The following is a 21,528-nucleotide window of genomic DNA, read 5'->3' on the forward strand; positions in this document are numbered from 1 at the left end:
AGACCTTCTCGCCCACCATGTAGGATACGTCTCGAACCTTCCGATCCGCATAACTTTTCTGACGCGACTGAGCTGTACGAAGTCTCTCCTGGATCACTTTCACCTTCTCTAAGGCATCCTGAACCAACTCTGTCCCCAATAGTCTAGCCTCGCCGGGCTCAAACCAACCAACCGGAGATCTACACCGTCTCCCATATAAGGCCTCATACGGTGCCATCTGAATGCTGGACTGATAGCTGTTGTTGTACGCGAACTCTGCAAGTGGCAAGAACTCAGCCCAAGAACCTCCAAAATCAATAACACAGGCACGCAACATGTCCTCCAATATTTGAATGGTACGCTCGGATAACCCGTCCGTCTGGGGATGAAATGCTGTGCTCAGCTCTACCTGTGTACCCAATTCTTGCTGAAAAGTCTTCTAGAAATGGGAAGTAAACTGAGTGCCCCTATCCGAGATGATAGAAACTGGGACCCCATGCAACCTAACAATCTCCCGGATGAAAATCTCTGCCAACCGCTCCGAAGAATATGTAGTACACACCGGAATGAAGTGCGCGGACTTGGTCAGCCGATCCACAATCACCCAAATCGAATCAAACTTCTTCGAGGTACGAGGAGACCACTCACAAAATCCATAGTAATCCTCTCCCACTTCCACTCGGGAATATCTATCCGCTGAAGTACACCACCGGGTCTCTGATGCTCATATTTGACCTGCTGACAGTTGAGACACCGAGCTACATAACTCACTATATCTTTCTTCATTCTCCTCCACCAGTAATGCTGCCTCAAATCCTGATACATCTTCGCGGCACCCGGATGAATGGAATACCGCGAGCTGTGGGCCTCCTCTAATATCAACTCCCGAAGCCCATCCACATTGGGCACGCAAATCCGGCCCTGCATCCTCATAACGCCATCATCATCAATAGTCACATCTCTAGCGTCATCGTGCTGAACCCTGTCCTTAAGGACAAGCAAATGTGGATCATCATACTGGTGCTCTCTGATGCGGTCATACAAGGAAGACCGAGAAACTACACAAGCCAACACCCGACTAGGCTCCGAAATATCTAACCTCACCATCCGGTTGGCCAAAGCCTGAACATCGACTGCAAAGGGCCTCTCCCCAACTGGAATGTACGCCAAGCTACCCATACTAACCGCCTTCCGGCTTAACGCATCGCCCACTACGTTGGCCTTCCCCGGATGATACAAAATGGTAATATCATAGTCCTTGAGTAACTCAAGCCACCTCCGCTCCCTCAAATTAAGATCCTTCTGTTTGAACAAATGCTGAAGGCTGCGATGATCAGTATATACCTCACAAGATACACCATACAAGTAGTGCCTCCAAATCTTCAATGCATGAACTATAGCAGCCAACTCAAAATCATGTACGGGGTAGTTTTGCTTATGAGGCTTCAACTGACGAGAAGCATATGCAATAACTCTACCCTCCTGCATCAACACACATCCGATCCCGACTCTCGAAGCATCACAATACACAGTGTAAGAACCTGAGGCTGATGGCAAAACTAACACTGGAGCTGTGGTCAAAGCTGTCTTGAGCTTCTGAAAGCTCTCCTCGCACTCGTCCGACCATACGAATGGTGCACCCTTCTGCGTCAACTTAGTAAAGGGCGAAGCAATAGAGGAAAAACCCTGGACGAACTGGCGATAATAACTTGCCAAACCGAGGAAACTTCGAATCTCCGTGACTGAGGACGGTCTGGGCCAACTCTGCACCGCCTCTACCTTCTTTGGATCAACTTGAATACCATCACTGGACACCACGTGTCCCAGAAAAGCTACAGACCCAAGCCAAAACTCACATTTGGAGAACTTTGCATAAAGCTTCTCCTCCCTCAACCTCTGTAACACCACTCTCAAGTGCTGAGCATGCTCCTCCTGGCTACGCGAGTACACTAGGATATCATCAATAAAAACGATAACAAATGAATCCAGATATGGCCGAAATACGCTGTTCATCAAGTGCATGAACGCGGCTGGGGCATTAGTCAGCCCAAAAGACATAACCAGGAACTCATAGTGCCCATATCTAGTTCTGAAGGCAGTCTTCATAATATCCGAATCCCTGATCTTCAGCTGGTGATAGCCTGAACGGAGATCAATCTTCGAGAATACCCTTGCCCCCTGGAGCTGGTCAAACAAATCATCAATACGAGGTAGTGGATACTTGTTCTTCACTGTCACCTTGTTCAACTGTCTGTAATCAATGCACATCCTCATTGTGCCATATTTCTTCTTTACAAATAGAACCGGTGCACCCCACGGTGACACACTAGGACGAATAAACCCCTTATCTAGGAGTTCCTGAAGTTGATCCTTTAGTTCTTTCAACTCTGCTGGTGCCATGCGATACGGAGGAATAGAGATGGTCTTAGTGCCCGGCACCAGATCAATACCAAAATCAATGTCCCTGTCCGGTGGCATGCCCGGCAGGTCTGCTGGAAACACATCAGGGAAGTCCCTCACGACGAGGACGGAATCAAGACTAGGAGTCTCAGCTCCAATATCTCTCACGAAAGCCAGATAAGATAGACAACCTTTCCCAACCATCCGCTGGGCTTTTAGAAAAGAAATTACCCTGCTGGGAACATAGACAGTCGTACCACGCCACTCAATCCTCGGAATACCCAGAATAGCCAACGTCACTATCTTAGCATGACAGTCCAGAATAGCATGGTACGGAGATAACCAATCCATACCCAGAATAACATCAAAATCCACCATGCTTAACAGCAATAAGTCAACTCGGGTCTCCAGACCCCCAATAGTCACTAAACAGGATCGGTATACATGATCTACAATGATAGTATCACCCACCGGGGTAGATACGTGAACAGGCAAGACAAGACAACCTCGGGTAGTACCCAGGTGATGAGCAAAATATGAAGATACATAGGAATAGGTAGATCCGGGATCAAATAAGACAGAGGCATCTCTGTGGCAGACTGAGATAATACCTGTGATAACAGCATCTGAGGCAATGGCGTCCTTCCTGTCTGGAAGAGCATAGAATCGAGCCTGACCACCACCAGTCCGACCTCCACCCCTGGGGCGGCCCCTGGCTACCTGACCTCCACCCCTAGCTGACTGGGCGGGTGCTGATGAAACAGGAGCAGAAGATGAGGGCTGATCCCTCTGCTGAGACTGACTACCACGACGCCGAGGACACTGTCTCCTCACATGACCGAACTCACCGCACTCGTAGCAACTACCCGGCGCTGGAGAAGGGGACTGATGGAAACCCCTCGCTGCTGAAGAACCCTGGGATGAAGAGGCAGGTGTAGAGCTCTGAGCTGGAAGGGCACTAAGTGAAGTCTGGCCCTGCTGAAATCCCTGATGACCACGGCCTTAAGAGGCCCCACTGTACTCTGGACGACCTGACTGAGGAGGCCTGAAGGAACGGCCTCTGCCACGTTGGAACTGGCCCCTAGACGGTGCACCACTGAAACTACCTGAACTTCGAGGCCTCTTTGCCTCTCTCTCCTCACGCTCCCGACGGCGAACCGTCTCAATCTCTCGAGCCATATCAACTACCTCCTCAAACGAGGCACCCATAACCCTCTATCTGGTCATCAAAATACGGAGTGAATAGTTGAGGACATCCACGAACCTCCTAATCCTTTCCCGATCTGTCGGGATCATCCAAGTGGCATGCCGAGCTAGCTGCGTGAATCTCAACTCGTACTGGGTCACGGACATGTCCCCCTGAACCAACCACTCGAACTGACGACGCAGCTCCTCCCTGTGAGATTGCGGTACGTACTTCTCCAGAAAGAGAGTGGAGAACTGCTGCCATGTAAGGGGCGCTGCACCAACCGGCCTACACCTCTCGAAGTCCTCCCACCAGGTGAATGCAGACCCTGAGAACTGGAAAGTAGTAAAAGCCACACCGCTCGACTCTAAGATCCCTGCAGTGCGAAGCATACGCTGACACTTATCCAGAAAACCCTGGGCATCCTCGCCCTCAGCACCGCTGAACATCGGAGGCTGAAGCCTGCCGAATCTCTCAAGACGACGCTGCTCATCATCCGGTATAGCTGGAACCTCATAGGCTGGAGCTGGTGCAACTGGTGCAACTGGAGCAACTGGAGCAACTGGAGGAACTATGGCTGCTTCCGGTGTCTGAAATCCCTGGGCAGCCTGCTCAGGTGTGTGAGCAACAGGGGTCTGATGTCCTCCCCCGGTCTGGGAAGCAGCTGCTACAGTAGAAACTGAGACCGCCTGAGCCAGGCCAGTACAAACTGATAGTATCTGTGCCAAGGTCTCCTAGAGACCAGGAATAGCAATAGGCACTGCTGGTTCCTGCACAGGTGCTGCTGGGACATCGACAACTGGAATCTGGTCCTGAACTGTGGCAGCTGGTGGGTCAGCAGGTGCTGTCTCTGCTGCCCTACCTCGACCACGACCACGACCTCTAGTGGGTGGTACTGGTGGTCGACCATCGCGTCCGGTAGCACGAGTTCTCGCCATCTGCGAGAGAATAGAACACATGAATTTAGTTCTCGAATCACAAAGCTGCACGACAAGAATTTCAAGAATATGGAGTTTTCCTAAAGGTTCTGCAGCCTCTCGAGGAGAAGTACAGGCGTCTCCGTACCGTTCCGCGAGACTCTACTAAACCGGCTCATGACTCGCGAGGCCTAGTAACCTAGGCTCTGATACCAACTTGTCACGACCCCAATCCCGGTCGTGATGGCGCCCAACACAAATGCTAGGAAAGCCCGACCAGTTAAATACTCTCAACCCAAATACGCAATCCGTTAACAAATAATACGATTAAAATATCAAATGTCAAGGTTCCAATCCGAATCTAAATAAAATAGTACGGAAAATAATAACGAATATCCAAATATTTCCCCAATAGATCTGGAGTCACGAGTCTAGAGCCTCTAGGTGTAACAGAGTAATATATCCATAGTAATAAAGAAGTCTAGGATAAGGAAAGATAAATAAAATAAAGGGGAGGAGTCGGGTCCTGCGGACGTCAGGCAGCTACCTCAACAACTCCTGAAAATAAACTTCACGAAAACAGCAAACAGCTCCACTAAGTCTCCGGAGCACCTGAATCTGCACACATGGTGCAGGGAGTAAAGTGGGTACTTCCAACTCAGTGAGTAATAAACATATATAATGGCCGAAAGTGAGAAATTTCGAAATATTACAATATAAAGCTATAATCAGTGATTCAGCACATAAAACGGTGGAACAACAACAATACCAGGGCAAGTAAGACAAATAGGTATAAATGCATGAATGCAATGCAATGCACATGACCGCTACGGCGCGCAGCCCGATCCATTTGGGTACCCGCGCTCACTGTGGGGGTTCAGACTCCGGAGGGGCTCCTACAGCCCAAGCCCAATATCATCGTAACATTCGCTGCAGCGTGCAACCCGATCCACACTCAGTCCAGATATATATATATATGCATGCAAGCCAATCGGGCACAGTCAAATTATTCATTTTCGTTTCAATTATTAGGAATTTTAGAGCTAAGTGTTTAAACCTTTATTTATTTACTAAACATTTCGAAGCAGTGTCTAACTCAGGACTGATATCATGAAATATGCTAAGCATCATGGAAGCAGTGATAAGGATCCCCGAAGGATTCACATGATAGGCACAAAGCCCCAAACAATTCATAAACTCCAAGTAGGATAATTACCAAACAATTTCTAGTCAAGAACGCAGAACATAATTCGGAACGGACTAGGTCACAATCCCCAGTCACAATTGACCCCGAACTCATCATAGAGTACGTGTCTCACCTCAATATAGCGTCACAGTGTGATATACCGGGGTTTCAAACCCTCAGGTCATCATCAACATCTATTACTCACCTCAAGCCGGCCACAAGTCTAGCTCGCTATGCCTTTGCTTTTCGAATCAACCTCTTCGCACGCCGAATCTGATTAAAACCACAACGAATACATTACAATAGGCTAAAGAAACATAACCCAATCGATAAGACTCGAAAAATACCAAAATTCACGAAGTTGGCAAAATCCGAGCCCCGGGCCCACTTCTCGAAAAATTACGAGATTCACATCACCGGATTCCTCATCTCGCCACGAGTCCATACATATAAAATTCACGAAAATCGGAGTCCATTTGACCCCTCAAATCATCAATTTAAGCTCTCTTAAGTTTCAAGCCCTAACCTCCATTTTTGGCATTTAATCCCTTAAATTTCAATGTTCAATCCATGATTTTTCACTATATAAACATTATCCGAGTCCAATAGTTCGTACCTGATGAAATCCCTTCGAATTCTCTTCAAAATCGCCCAAGAAACCGCCTAAGCCAAAGTCCAAAATATTTTTCTTCTCTTTCAAAATAGTGCAAACACTGTTCACTTAAACCCAGACCGTTTTCCGCTTCTGCGGTTATCATGCCGCACCTGCGGTCACCACATATGCGACCAAACGATCGCTTCTGCGATCTCACTTAAATTTCTCCGGACCGCTTATGCGGTCTAGAACCGCTTCTGCGGTCGCCGCATTTGCGGATCCACGTCCGCTTCTGCGGAAATTGCCAAGCCCTCAAGGACCACTTCTGCGATCGCTCACCCGCTTCTGCGGTCCATTTCCACAGAAGCGGAAATACCAGATGACAGCAGCAACAGACCTGCAACACACCTCAAAACCTCTCGTTCAACCACCCGAATTCACCCCGAGGCCCCCGGAACCTCAACCAAAAATACCAATACATCCTAAAACTTCATTCAAACTCGTTCTCATCCTTAAAACACATCAAACAACGCTAAAACCATCAAATCACACCGAATTCAAGCCTAAGTTTCTTAAAAACTTCCGAATTACGCATTAGATCAAAAACCCAACCAAACGACGTCCAAATGACCTAAAATTTTACCCGCACATCCAAAATCACCTAGCGAAGCTACTGCAACTCTCGGAATTCCATTCCGACCCCCGGATCAAAATCCCACCTACCAACCGGAATTCGCCAAAATTCAACCTTCGCCAATTCAAGCCTAATTCTACACCAGACCTCCCGAAGCTAACCGAATAAACGGAATTCACATTCGAGCCTTCTAACTAATAAATCAACGTTCGGTTGACTTTTCCAAACCAAACCTTCTTTAAAGAGACTAAGTGTCTCATTTCCTACCCAAACCAATTCAATTCAACTCTAACTCACCCGTTGCTGATAATAAAACATGAAAGAGCAATAAATGGGGGAAACGGGTTGTAATACATGAGACGACGGGTTGGGTCGTCACACTCTTGTTCATGGCAGCCTTAGATTTATAAAAATCAGTTTATGTACATTTCGAACAGATGATGTATTTATTTCATACCAACTTTGTAAATTCTAATCATAGAAGCTCATGATTTGTACTGCCAGTCCTTGGGGAATGTATTAGATTCAGATATTTCTTTTATTTAATTGGCTTATTAATTTCATTGGAATTGGTTAGTTCTTAATTGGCTTACCTAGCGGGTTGGGTTAGGTTCCATCACGATTAGTTGGATTTTAGATTGTGACACCGATTCAATATTATTTGAAGTGTTTATACTTGATATGAGCAAGACGTCTTACTAGTTGAGATGGTGGTAAATAATAACAAATGCTCTTAGGAATCCTTGTTGAGGGCCAATTTTGACCCTCCCTTTTAAAAATAATTAATTTATACTTAATTATCTAATATAACTATTTTTAAGTATTTTTTTAGTAATAGATATCTATTTTTCACAAATTAACCAAGCATTAGTTTTAAAATTAATCATACAATATTAACATTATGTAATTACAAACATATTCACTATTTTTGAGATTATTAAAATACTTTTATACATAAGTTATGCAGGTTCCATAATTAATTTGATAAATTACTCTGTAATTTGTAGTCAATAATATATTATGTGAAAATTCAAAAATTAGTGTTATATATTAAGGAAAATGAAGTATTTTACAAATAATTAAAGAATTATTAGAATAAATAATAATTGTAATTTTTACCATATTTACAAAAGGCCACAATTGCAATTCTTGAATCAAATGTAAAATGCCCATCTTTTATATTATTTTGGCCCAAATCGCCGAGCCCGGTCCGAAAATACCCAGTCCAATAACCCCTCCTTCTCCACTTTGGCAATCAATGGCACTCCTATCAGACCAATCGGACCTCGCCACATCACCGTCTCAGTCACTCACAAAAGAAACACAAAATTATCCGGGACATCCATTCCATATATTAAAGACCCACAATTTTAACTCCATTCTCTTTATTTTTAATACACCTCCAGATCTAATCCTCACCTTCCAAAATATAACAATCCAACGGTCACAAAATTTTCTCCAAAAATCCCTTTAAACGCAAAAATACCAGGACGGTTGACCCAAAAGATCAACGGCCCAGATCTTTCCTTACCTCTTTAATCCAGAGACCAAATGGTCTAACCCTAGCAACCCTAAATCATTTCCCTCTAATCTCGCCGCCTCTTTTTCTATTTCCCCTCTCTTTCCTCTCAACCTCAAAAACTCAAGAAGTCACAAAACCTTGCACAAATTATTTCAAGGTCACAAATCGATCAGAGATTTCATCTCCTTTACCTTCTAAATCCGCGAATCTCGCCAATTTCATTCCCATTTCATAACACAAATTCGAAATCCATAAAGCTTAACCATAGACTGAAAGATGAAAGCTCAAATCGCATGAGTTCTGTTATGATCTTTCAAACCAGAGCCTGAAATTACCTCTTGCCTCCTGAAGTTCGCGAATCCTGCTGCAAATTCCTTTTTGCAATCACAAAATTCGAACCTGTGAACCTTGAAACCCTAGACCAAAAGATGAAATATTAAATCTTTGATGTTCCTCCGTGCTTTGCCAAATCGGTGCTTGCATGAAATCTTCCTCAGAAAATCACCATGAAATCTTATACGAGAGATTAAACGTAGTGACCTCTGGGTTTTAGGGTTTGTCCGTTGGTTCGAAGTTTCAACAATCGATTACCCTTCACTCAGGTAAACTCAATACTGAATTCCTGCTCTATCTTATGATTTTCATCCAATTTTCTATCATCATTACATGAGTCACTCTCCACTATCCGATTTAAATCCTTTGAAAACCTAGAGCCTTAATGGACCTGTCGTGACGACACCCAGTCTCTAAGGCTAGGTAAGCCTAACAAACATGCGGAATAACTAAATGATAATTTAAATCTCAAAACATCAACAACTATATAAAACAAATTTGCAACTCAACATACATTTCCCAAAACCTGGTATAAGTCACAAGCGCAAAATATAGTACTGAACCTCATATACATCACTGTCTATAAAGATGGAAAGAAACAATAAAAGACGGGATAGAAGAGGACTCCGAGGCCTACGGACGCAGGCAGGCGTACCTTGAAGTCTCAAAAGCAAGAAACTCAACACGCTAATGCCGAGGCTGATAGGAGGTACCTGGATCTGCACACAAATCAGGTGCAGAAGCGTTGCATGAGTACACCACAAGGGTACCCAGTAAGAGTAAGGCCTAACCTCGGTAGAGTAGTGACGAGGTCAGGTCACGGCCCTACTGGAGATAATAAGAAATAAGATAGGAGATATAATAATATAATAAAAATGAATGAGAAGTGAAACGATAAAGAATTTACGGAACGTGACAACACGAAAATCGAGGAAAGCAAATACAATACGAAAGGAAACAAGAATCTTACATGTTAAGGAAACAACAACCAACAATACAACAAATAGAGAAGATCAACATGGGCACTCTTGAGGTACCGCCTCATAGTACCAAATCATAAAATAACTCACAGTCTTTCCATAAATTACCGCGGGAGCCTTTATATTTTATTTTGAAAATTATTTTTCCGAAATAACATCCCGCGTTTTAGCCCACCTTATCACACTGCATGGCTTCTAGTTGTTCCCCTACTAGCCACGTGTATCCAATCCACCTTATCTCACCGCATGCTTTTCAACACCCAGACCTTATACCGCTACATGCGTATCACTAATCACAACGGCACAATAGAAACCTCGTGCAAATAGTAAATACCACACGACAGAAACCTCGTGCAAACAATAACAACAACACGACAGAGACCTCGTACAAACAACCAAACAATCGCCTAAACAATAACACCAAAACCAATACACTAAAACTAAATAAAATGAAGTTTCACAACTTACATATTGCCTCAATGGAAAACCACGGCCTTTGTAACTCAACACCAAACTCAACAGCAAGATATTTCTAGGATAGTAATTTCAAGTAAAGAATTCCACAGTTAAGTAATGAATACAGAGTCAAGAAAGCAAGTAATTCAACTAAGCATGTAGTACAAGTTGCAAATAAGAGTTATGACAAGTAGACATGTGAAATTAGGCTAGACATGATGACTATACATGCTAAAGTAACTCAATTAAGGCATAAAAAGGAAACTACTTAGCTAAAACCAAAATTTTCAACATGTAGCCCGTGTACGCACTCGTCACCTTGCATACACGGCCTTCACACATAAGAAATTACCACAACAGTACCAAATCTTAAGGGGAATTTCCCCCACACAAGGATAGACAAGTCACTTCCCTCAAACCATGCCAAATCAATCAATTAGAAGGACTTTCTCTCGATTTTCCAACTCCGAACGGCTCGAATCTAGCCAAAACAACTTCATACTATAAACATAACTATAGGACACTAATTTAAAAAATGAAATAATAATTTTAGCAAAGAATTGGAAAATCACCCCAAAAAGTCAACCCGGTCCCACGTCTCGGAACCCGACCAAAATTATAAAATCCGGACACCCATTCGATATCGAGTCCAGCCATACAAGAATTATTCAAATCCGACCTTATTTCACCTTTCAAAATCCAAAAATTTAGTCTAGGAATTTCTACACTTTTTTTCCCAATTTTACACCCCAAATCGCTAATTACATGATGAAATCAATGATAGATTAGTGGGATTTAATAAAAAACGAGTTGAGAACTCTTACCCCAAAAATTCCTCTGAAAATCCCTCGAAATTTCACCTCAAACCGAGCTCTCTAAGTCAATTTGCTAAATATGAAATAAACCCTCTATTTCAAACTTAAGTTATGCTGCCTAGTAATTTACACATCGCGATCACTGAATATCCTTCGCGATCGTGAAGAAGAAAACAAGGATACCGCCAAAATGGTTTTTGCGAACGCGTTTGACTCCACGCAAATGCAGATAAATGAATGCCCAGACCTAAGCAATCGCGAACTCACCCATGCAATCGCAACGCACAGCTATGCGTGAACCTGCTACACTCAATTCCTCTATGCGAACGTGAGATTCATCACGCGTTCGCGACTTGTTGGGAACCAACCTTCCACGATCACCTCCCTTTCTCTGCGAGCATAGAGCCAAACACTAGTCCATACAAAAACCCCATCGTGATCGCGGACCAAACCACACGATGGCATTGAAGGAAACAACCTCAGAAAACCAGCAACTTTAGCTAATCTTCAATGATCCGAATTGCACGGAACATGGTCCGAATCACACCCGAGGCCTCCGGGACCTAAACCAAAATATACCAACAAGTCCTAAAATATCATACGAACACGCTTGAAGCGTCAAATCACATCAAACAATACAAAAATCACGAATCTCGCATAGATTCAAGCCTAAGAACTTATGAACATCCAAATTTCCAAAACTAATGCTTATTCCTACCAAAACAACTTCGATTGACGCCAAATTTTGCAAACAAGTCCTAAATGAAATTACGGACCTATGCCAACTTCTGGAATTGGGATCCGACCCCAAATAGACATCTAGACACGCCCCTAAGACTAAAATCCCCATACAGAGCTATTGGAACTGTCAAAACTCCATTCCGGAGTCATCTTCACATAAGTCAAACTAAGGTCAACTCCTATGACTTAAACTTTCATTTTAGGGACCATGTGTCATATTTCACTCCGAAACTCTCCCAAAACCAAAACCAAACACCTCGGTGAGTCCTATAACTATAATATAACACAGAGAAGGCAATAAATAGGGGATCGGGGCTAATACACTCAAAACGACCGACTGGGTCGTTACAATAGGTCCTTTTAATATTCTCATCTACCACGACCTAACACACAAATACGAACACTATCACTAATATCATATAGGAAATGCAGAGTTCAAAAGCTTTGGTTTCTTACTGTTTTTCTATTCTTTTGCTGAGTACTATCGGTGGTCTAAATTTGAGGTTTCTAGGATCTTAAGCAACTGAAAGAGCTTTTGTTTGGTCTGCTGCTCTCGAAAAGGTCAGCACCTCTCTCATTATTCTCTTTTGTTCGTTTCTTTGAATGATACAAGCAAGCTAAGTTAGGTTATGTATATTACAGTTATTCTATGGTGTTTAATATATTGATACTTGTGCTCTTTTCGTTTAATGACTACTCGAGATTAGTTGTCTTGCTATGAGTCTTTAAATGATGGTTGATTAAACTATATAGTTGATTCTTGCTGGTCTTGTTTCCCGAGTTTCCAACAGTCTACATGTTTAAGTCGTCATATGTTCATGCTCACATTAACCTTATAGCTTTGTTGGCATGCAGTAACTCTTACCCTTTCCTGTTGCATCTCTATAGCTTGTGAGTTTTTGTTGGAAGTTGAACTTATATTCTGATAACTATGATTGAATGAATCTGAATGTGTTAAGTTTATATCCTCTGTCCCTTTAAACCTTGAGCAGAAACTCTAAGTGTTTATATGCGATATTCCTTGTTTATGTCTGTTAAACTGTTGCTACTGTGGTCTTTCATTTGTTTAATTGCTTGTTGCATCTGTTAACATGATATTGTTTGAACTAAATCTCTCCTTTCTTCTCTCTGTAATCCTGTTGTACACACCTGTTAAGGCTATGTCATCTTTCCTCATAATGTGATTAGGATTCTGTTCTTTTCTCTCTGTTATAGAGACTGGTAATTGGATAAACTGAATTTAATTGTTTTCTTGACTAGACAACGCCCTCATCAGCATGCTTATTTGGTATTATATCTCCTATCTCTTATCTTTAGGGTCATCATGCATCTTTGAAAAGTTGGCATGAATCTTTATGCTTTAAAGAACCTAGTAATTCTGCTCTAGTTAAGTGATAACTTGTTAAAAAGAAGCATGATCATCTTCTATCCATGTACTAATTTACAATTAAGTTTGAGTTAAAAACTATCCTAATGCAATGCCTATCCCTTGTCTTTAACTTTGCTTTATCTAGCTCTCAAAACATGTAAGGATTCCTCTGTCTGCATAAGGTCATTACTGACCCGAAACGTTTAAGTAGCTAACTAAATACTGCATGTTCTTACTTGATTCCTGGTTATACATCATGCTCAGAATTGTCCTATTCTGTGCTATCCTGGTAACTTTAAGACCAAGTTTAATACCTAGGACTCATAAAGATCCTTGCTGATACTATCTGAACTTGATGATTTATTTGAATTCAATACCATTAGGAGTCTGATGCTTAGGAATTCCTTGTTGTAGTCTATTAGTTTGTCGACCTACTGAGAAAGTTGATCATGTCATAGATACCTTTGAAACTTTTATATATGCTGAGTTGTTGCTGTATAGCTTTACCTTTCCTTGGAGTATTGCCTTACTGTAGACTTAGACTTTTGTAACATGTTTGTGATGTTTTTGATGATCACCTGTATGAGTTGCAAAATCAGATCTTTAGAATTCATGTGATACGTGTGTTTGTTTGGTAATCCACTATAGAATACATGTTCTTATGTTAGGAATGAAAGTATACTTTGTGGTAGGTAACCCTATAGCACTTAATTTATATTGGAAGGGCCTCATTGGCAATTAAACCTGTAAGGAAAACATGTTGTTAGTGTTTAAAGGTATTTGGGAGTGGAGTTCAACTCTAGGTTGGGCTTCCCTCCCCGGCACAAGCATTTCCCTGGGCCTTGAGTCCCTTGGGAACTTTGAAGTGTCGAGGGATCCAAAGGGAGCATCAACCTTGAGTGGGCTTCCTCCTTAGCCCTTAATTCATTGACGCATTTAGTTCTTTGGGGGTTTGATGTTTAATGACAACGAAAGATTTTCAATGTGAATTATTTGCTAAGTAAAACCACCGCATGAATTTAATTTCCCATATTATTGATTATTTCCTTGTTTCAATTATTTGTTTATATACTTGTCATATATATTTGAATATGCTGAGAATATGGAGTATATTTCTAATGACTTTCTTTGTTCTTTTGGGCATGTATTCATTTGGGAGTGTTGAGTTCCTATTGAGTTCCTAAGGAACTCGGGCCCAAATCAGCTTTAGGTGCATTTTTGGAGAGTCCAGTCTTGCCATGGCCGCATCTCTCCAGTCGCTGGGCTTACCTTATTGAGGCCCAATCATCAGAGGCCCGTCCTCTCTCCCTACTTCTTTCGTTATTGTTCATTATTTCCATAACTTAGTTTACGACCTTCATTATCTTTTGTCTACTGCCTTCGTTGTGTTATCATATATTGTTCTCATGTATTTAACACTCATATATTAGATTATGCACTTTACTTTCGTGCTCTAGTATTACATGAAACAATATATGATAACAATATATTGTTATCATATATTGTTCTCATGTATTTAACACTCATATATTAGATTATGAACTTTACTTTCATGCTCTAGTATTACATGAAACATAGGCAAACCTAAACTAATATAGGACTTAAAAGAAAATAACTAGTAATTAATCTTCGGCCCCCTGATTAATTATAATTTGTTCATCTTTTTCATTCATTTTTCTTAAAGATTTTGAAGCTCGAGTGAACAATTTGGGAAGAATAACTAATTTTCACTAACAAGGAATGAAATCATATTTTCATAAAAAGGCAGTAACGAACGATCACCCAAATGAATTTTCAAAAACTCGGCTTCCTTAGAATTTTAAGGAAAAACCGAGGTACATTTGGAACCGCTGCTATTGTGTATATTTTTCTAAAATTGTACAAGCATTTGTTTCTTCAAACATAATACTACACTCTTCTTAAGTCTTACACATGTACATTCCCTTTAGAATATAATGAGCCAAGCCTTAGTAATAATCAAAGCATAGTATAAATAACCGATCCCTTAAAATTAGTCTAAGACCTATGGAGCTATCTCAGGTAGATTTTAAGGGGTGCCTAACACCTTACCTTTAGAAGAACAAAAACCTTTACCCATAATCTCACCGGTTTGCAGACCTATAATGAATATAACTTAGTAATTAAATAGGTACCCTAGTATACCTTTAAATATTAGGTGGCGACTATCTTTCATCAACAATAGAGAAATCACAAGTTGAATCTTGACTAGTGCAAAATAGGGTGCAACAATTCTATCTCCCATGGCGATCGACTGTTTGTATCACTTTATATAATGTCAGGTCCAATTGACTAATCTTCAAGTATAGGTAATCTCCCTAGTGTTCGAGTTTTGAGGTATGTGAACTCAAACACTAGAATCATAATTGGACAGTCCCCAGTTTAATAGTCCCCGGTAGGATAGCTAATTTCGATGTTGATGGAGATTAAAATGGTCCAGTTCCAACATAGGGACGGTAGCGGAGCTCTTCTTATCAAATATTTTTTACTCTGGTCGGGAACTATGGAGGTTCCAAAATGTTGTTGGGGATTATGTCATATCTTGATTTGAGTTAGTTATACTAGCTTTGATGAGTTCTCGATTTAAAGCCTTATTACAGGGGTAATTTTCACTGCTCTCTTTATAAATTCCTTGCAGCATATATTCTGGTTGTCTGGGTCCTTGTAGAATTTTAGCTTTGGGACCCTTGAATATTCTCAAATATAATTCTCCTTTCAACAAGGCAGTACGGGATGAGACACACTCAGAGTTGTCGAAATGCGTATTTGTCTTTGGGAAAGTCTCATTCTACAAGTAATCAATGAAATTATTATGCCAATTCCAAATTAAATTAGTCGAGCTTACCTGATTTTCATTATAATTGATGATAGATCGTGGATCGTCCGAATAACGAATGACCCGATCCCGAGACTATTTGCCCTGGAAATGATATTTCTGAACTAGAGCCCAGAGTTGTTTCCAGAGTTATTGATATCAGTAGTAGATTCGAGACTAGCACATCTGGCTCGGTTTTCTCGGGTTGCATACATTTCTTTCATTTGATCAATCATTACAACATTTTGCTCTGAGTCCTCAATCTAATTCGTGCCCTGTAACATATGCTTCATATGCGATTTCATTGTTAGTAATAATGCAACTTTTATGAATTGTCTAACTACTTCCTCTACAGGTACATTAAGCATGGTCCCTAACTCGGGACTCTTAATACTTGTGGACCTAATTGTGTAGAAGGTCCATATCCAATAATTATCCCAGAAGCAACATGAACTTCCTTTTCGGCTTCGGGTAATATGTTCGAGCAAAGATTAACCAAGAAATATACTAAACTTGTGATTTTATAGCCGTACATGGCTGATAAATAGCATCACATTCATTAAGTTTGACTAGACATTTATCTAGCTTTCCTGAGAGTTCGTGTTTATCCAAAATATTGCGTAATACAAATATAATAACTACGGGAATTGGATGACATTAAAAATAAAGCCTTAGATTTAGGGCAACTGCTATTAATGCCAATTTCTCAAAACGTAGATATGTAGTTTCTGTGTCTAAAAGAATTTTATAATAGATAGGAGATTGTGTACCTTTATCTTCTTGAATTAAGATTGCATTTACCGAGACATCCGAGACAATTTGGTATACCAGCAACCATCTTTCTCCTCAAAATTTTGAAAGTAATGAGGGGTTGATGTTAGCTAGCGATTTGGGATGATTCGACTTTTCGGACTAAACCGAGCTTTCGAAGTTTTGTAACTTTACCTTTTATTGTTTGACAAGTTTCTTCTTTTGCTTGACCAAATTATACCGAGGGTCAATATTGAGCATATAAACCATTACCTCCGGTTTTATACCTATTATGTTAGCATGGCGGCTAGCAAAGAAATTTGCGTTAGCACGTAAAAATTCAATCAACTTATCTTTATGTTCGAGGTCGAGTCTCGACCAACATAAACCTTCCTATTTGGGAAGCCAATGATAATTTCTAGTTCTTCAGCATTTGACCTCGTGGCTTTTGATTCTTTCGGTTCATTGATTGTTTTCAAAAATATTTGTCTAATTATCCATGGCCATTAATGAACCTTCTTCCTCGTAGTCTTTAATTATCCATCCTGCACCTATATTTTCTTTTCCAGTTGTCAGGTGCGGTATCTTTATAATCAACCTCGTGGGTGTTTTACCCATACTTTTCCTAACCTTCATTCTTCTCCTGTAAAATTTTGCATTTTAGCAAGGTGATTCCTTGCCTGTTCGGGAAGGTCCGGATCTTTTTTAGCCCGTGAAGGAAATCCAGTATCTCTTTGCTCGGACCTATTTTTTTGATTTATGCGTTTATATTTGGATCACCCAAGAACCACCTCCGTTTGGTCTTTGAACCTATTTTTGACTTCCGACTGAACCTCCGTGACTTCCTCTATTTGAAGCCCAGTGTTGTAACGGTTATACATATCATTCTCGCGGGATAGTTGGGAATTTCCGGAGGTGTTCTATCCACTCGTTCAGTTCCTTGATCTATTTCTGTAAAGTTAGAACTAAATTTTGCAAATTAAAATTACCTCATGTATCTGAACCTCCTGTTTCGGAACTGTTTGGCGCGGATTTGTAATAACCAGTTCTGGTACTATTAGTTGCGGTACCAATATACCAATGTACATTCTCCATTTTCCTTTGCTTGTTGCTTACTTATCATTATCATGGCTATGTTTCATTCTGCATGGTAATGTCATCTCCAACTTGGTTGTCCTCAACTGTGTTGATTGGCAAATTTCAGCCATGATGAAGGTTTAAATTATTGAAAACAAGCGAATATTAACAAAAGTTGTTTGTACTTTTGGATGAATAACTAATTTGCTTGAGCCCCGGCAGCGGTACTAAACTGTTTAACCCAAAAATGATTTTCAAAGTCAAAGTAATACATTTTATATGACAGGCCACAAGCAACCGATTCGACCCGAAAGATATAAATTTTTATTAATACAACGTGATAGAGAACTGAAAATAAATTCAATGACAGGTAATATAATAAAAATAAAGCAGAGAAGAAATAATTCTTATTGAATGATCCTTGATAGGATGATGAGCCGAACACAACTTGAAGGGTCGAACTATGGCTATGAATTACAATGTATAGAATTATAGAGAAGAAAATTAGATTTCCCTGGTGGAGATAAAAATGTGTCTATTTATAGGGCTAAATCTAAGTAATCATTCTCCTTGAATTATGAGTCCATTATGAGCATCTATTCAATTTATCCGTTAATTTTGGAAGACTTGTAACAACTATGAAAATGCTAGAATTCCGTAACTGATGAGTCAATCTCGTGCCTGTTGATCAATCTCGTATTTGTTGAGTCAATCTCGTAATTGACTCAACAAATATTTATTAAATTTGTCTATCACCGCAAAAAACAAAATTTGGTTAAAGTCGCCATAGAAAATAATTTTTTGTGGTGATCACTTTTACAGGTCGCCGTAAATAAGTTTCACAGACTTTTACATATCGCGATAAATAAGTTTTTGGGCGTCTGTAATTTAAGCAGAAATTAGTTGAATGTTATGGGTTCTAACTTGATAATGAATTAATTCTCAAGTCAAGCATCTGGAGGACCGAGATCTATCATTTGGTTCAGTGATATATCGCCCTGGTCCTATATGAAATACAAGGGTCCTTAAGTTGTGACGACCCGACCCGTCGTCTCATGTGTTATTGCTCCGTTTCCCCCATTTCATGCTTCTTCATGTTTCGTTATCGGTATGTGGTGTGTTAGAATTGATTTGGATTGGTTTTGATAAGAAATGAGACACTTAGTCTCTTTAAGGAAAGCGTAAGTTGAAAAAGTCAACCGAATGTTGACTATTGAATTAGAGGGCTCGGATGTGATTTCCGGTGATTCGGTTAGCTTCGGGGGGTGATTTGTGACTTAGAAATGCGATCGGAATTGATTTTGGAGGTCCGGTGTAGAATTAGGCTTGAATTGGCGAAGTTCGTATTTTGGCGAATTCCGGTTGATAGATGAGATTTTGATCCGAGGGTCGGAATCGAATGCCGAGAGTTGCTGTAGCTTCGATATATGATTTGTGATGTGTGTGCAAAATTTCAGGTCATGCGGACGTCGTTTGGTTGGGTTTTTGATCGAATGCGGGTTTCGGAAGTTTTAAAAGAACTTAGGCTTGAATCCGATGAGAATTGATGAATTTAGTGTTGTTTGATGTGTTGTGATGATTGGAACAAGTTTGGATAATGTTTTATGACATGTTGGTGCTTTTGGTTGAGTTCTCGGGGGGCCTCGGGGTGATTTCGGATGGCTAGCGGGATGTAATTTTGACTTGGAGACTTCAAATGTTGCTGATATCTGGTATTCTCGCTTCTGCGACTCTTGGACCGCAGAAGCGGACCCGCTTAAGCGATGGGTTGACCGCAGAAGCGGTGAGGAGGCCTGGGCGCCTGGTTCCGCAGAAGCGTTGGTGTAGCCGCCAAAGCGGAATCGCTTATGCGAAGTTGTGACCGCAGAAGCGGTTTGGTTCGAGAGTGGGATTTCCGCAGAAGCGGAAGGAATAGCGCGGAAGCGGTCCCCAGAAGCGGGATGGGGACCGCATAAACGAAAGTGCTGGGCTGATTATTAAATATTTCCTCCGCGAGCTAGGTATTATTTTCCTCCATTGTTGAGCATCTTGAGAGCTTTTTGGGAGCAATTGAAGAGGGTTTCGACTGAAGCTTATTGAAGGTAAGATTTTTGAGTTAAAAACATGTCTATTATGTGAAACTAACCTAGAAATTCAGGGAATTAAGCCTAAAATCGATGGACTAGGGTTTGAGTTTTTGATATTTCAATTTGGGATTTGACAGGTCATTTGAGCTCAGATTTGGGAGTTCTTGGTATGTATGAACTCGTGGCGGGACGAGGAATCCGGTAATGTGAGTTTTGTAATTTTTCAAGAAGTGGGCCCGGGGCTCGGGTTTTGCTAGTTTCGAGATTGTTGCTATTTTTCGACTGTTTTCGATTGGGTATTTTTCCATTGGCATATTGTGATGTATTCGCCCTGATTTTGGTTAGATTCGACGCGCTAGGAGGCCGATTTGAGGGGCAAAGGCGTCGCGGGCTTGAGATTTCGCCGGTTCGAGGTGAGTAATACTTGTAAATGATATCCTGAGGGTTTGAAACCCCGGATTTGCACATCATAGTGCTGTATTGAGGTGACTTCCACGCCGGATATGAGCGTGGGGTAGAGCACCGTTGGGGATTGTGACTTGGTCCGTCCCGATTGATGAAATTACTACGTATGTGACTGAAACTACTTGTTATCATCATGATTTGGGCTGATTGCCATGTTTTGGGCCTCGTGCCGATTATTTGAATCCTTCAGGGATTGATATCACTGTTTTTGCATTACTTTGCATGTTATTTGATCTCGGTCCAGGGTTTAATAATGTGTTGCAAATTCAGCCATTTTTCATGATTTGAAAACTTAAATGATATTTTACTGACATTTTGAACTGAGGACTGCTATTTTATTATTGCCCAAGGGGCTTATGTGCATTTCTGGACTGAGCATGGATCGGGCCGCGCGCCGCAGCAGTGTTATAGTGATTTCTGGATATATGGATGGCTCGAGCTGCACGCTGCAGCGGTGTTATATTGATATTGCACTTGGGCTGTAGGAGCCCCTCCGGAGTCTGAACCCCCACAGTGAGCGCGGGTACCCAAATGGATCGGGCTGCACACCGCAGCGATCATATGCATTGCATTGCATTCATGCATTGGTTCCTGTTTGTAATACGTGTCATGACATTCAGCACTCTCATTTCATTGGTGTTCATGCTACTTCTTGCACTGCTTACCAGACGCCCTGGTGTTAATTGTTAGTGGAGTGATGTGCACGAGGGGCTGATTTATGTGCTGACTTGCACTATCTGATTACGCATTTATTTGCTTAACTGTTGGAAAGGATATTTTCAAAAGAAGTTTTAACTGAGTCTAGATATTTTCTAAAGGATTTTCACGGTTTTACTGTTTTCTCAAAGATTTGCACTGTCTTATATAGCATGATGGAGTGCTTTTACGTGATTTCTTACCGCTCAATTATTATTTACTTTTATTGCTCATTGAGTTGGAAGTACTCGCTTTACTCCCTGCACCTCGCGTGCAGTTGCAGGTATTGTTCCCCTGGTAGCGGGTTATTAGCTGATTGAAGGTATTACTACTGTAGCTGAGTAAGGTGACCGCCAACGTTCGCGGCACCGGACGTTGTCTTTAGCATTCCAGAATTTATTTTTGTATAATATTGGCCCTGTAGTTGTGTTCAGGTTTTGTTTAGATGCTCGTGACTTGTGATACCCCGGTCGGGTTGTGTTGGGTTGTAAATACTGGTTATTATTGTCGTTAAGTTGTATTTATCTA

General features: G+C 41.2%; 1 protein-coding gene across 1 annotated transcript; it reads right to left on the bottom strand.

Annotated features, from left to right (window-relative positions):
- On the bottom strand, positions 1,828–2,247 carry LOC109230599 (RNA-directed DNA polymerase homolog; the record flags this gene model as incomplete). The annotated part of the gene is made up of 1 exon (XM_019396064.1): positions 1,828–2,247. A coding segment is annotated over exon 1 (420 nt), but the record flags the coding sequence as incomplete, so codon positions are not given.

This window comes from Nicotiana attenuata, chromosome 7 (assembly GCF_001879085.1).
Source record: "Nicotiana attenuata strain UT chromosome 7, NIATTr2, whole genome shotgun sequence".
In the NCBI taxonomy this organism is placed as follows: Eukaryota; Viridiplantae; Streptophyta; class Magnoliopsida; order Solanales; family Solanaceae; genus Nicotiana; species Nicotiana attenuata.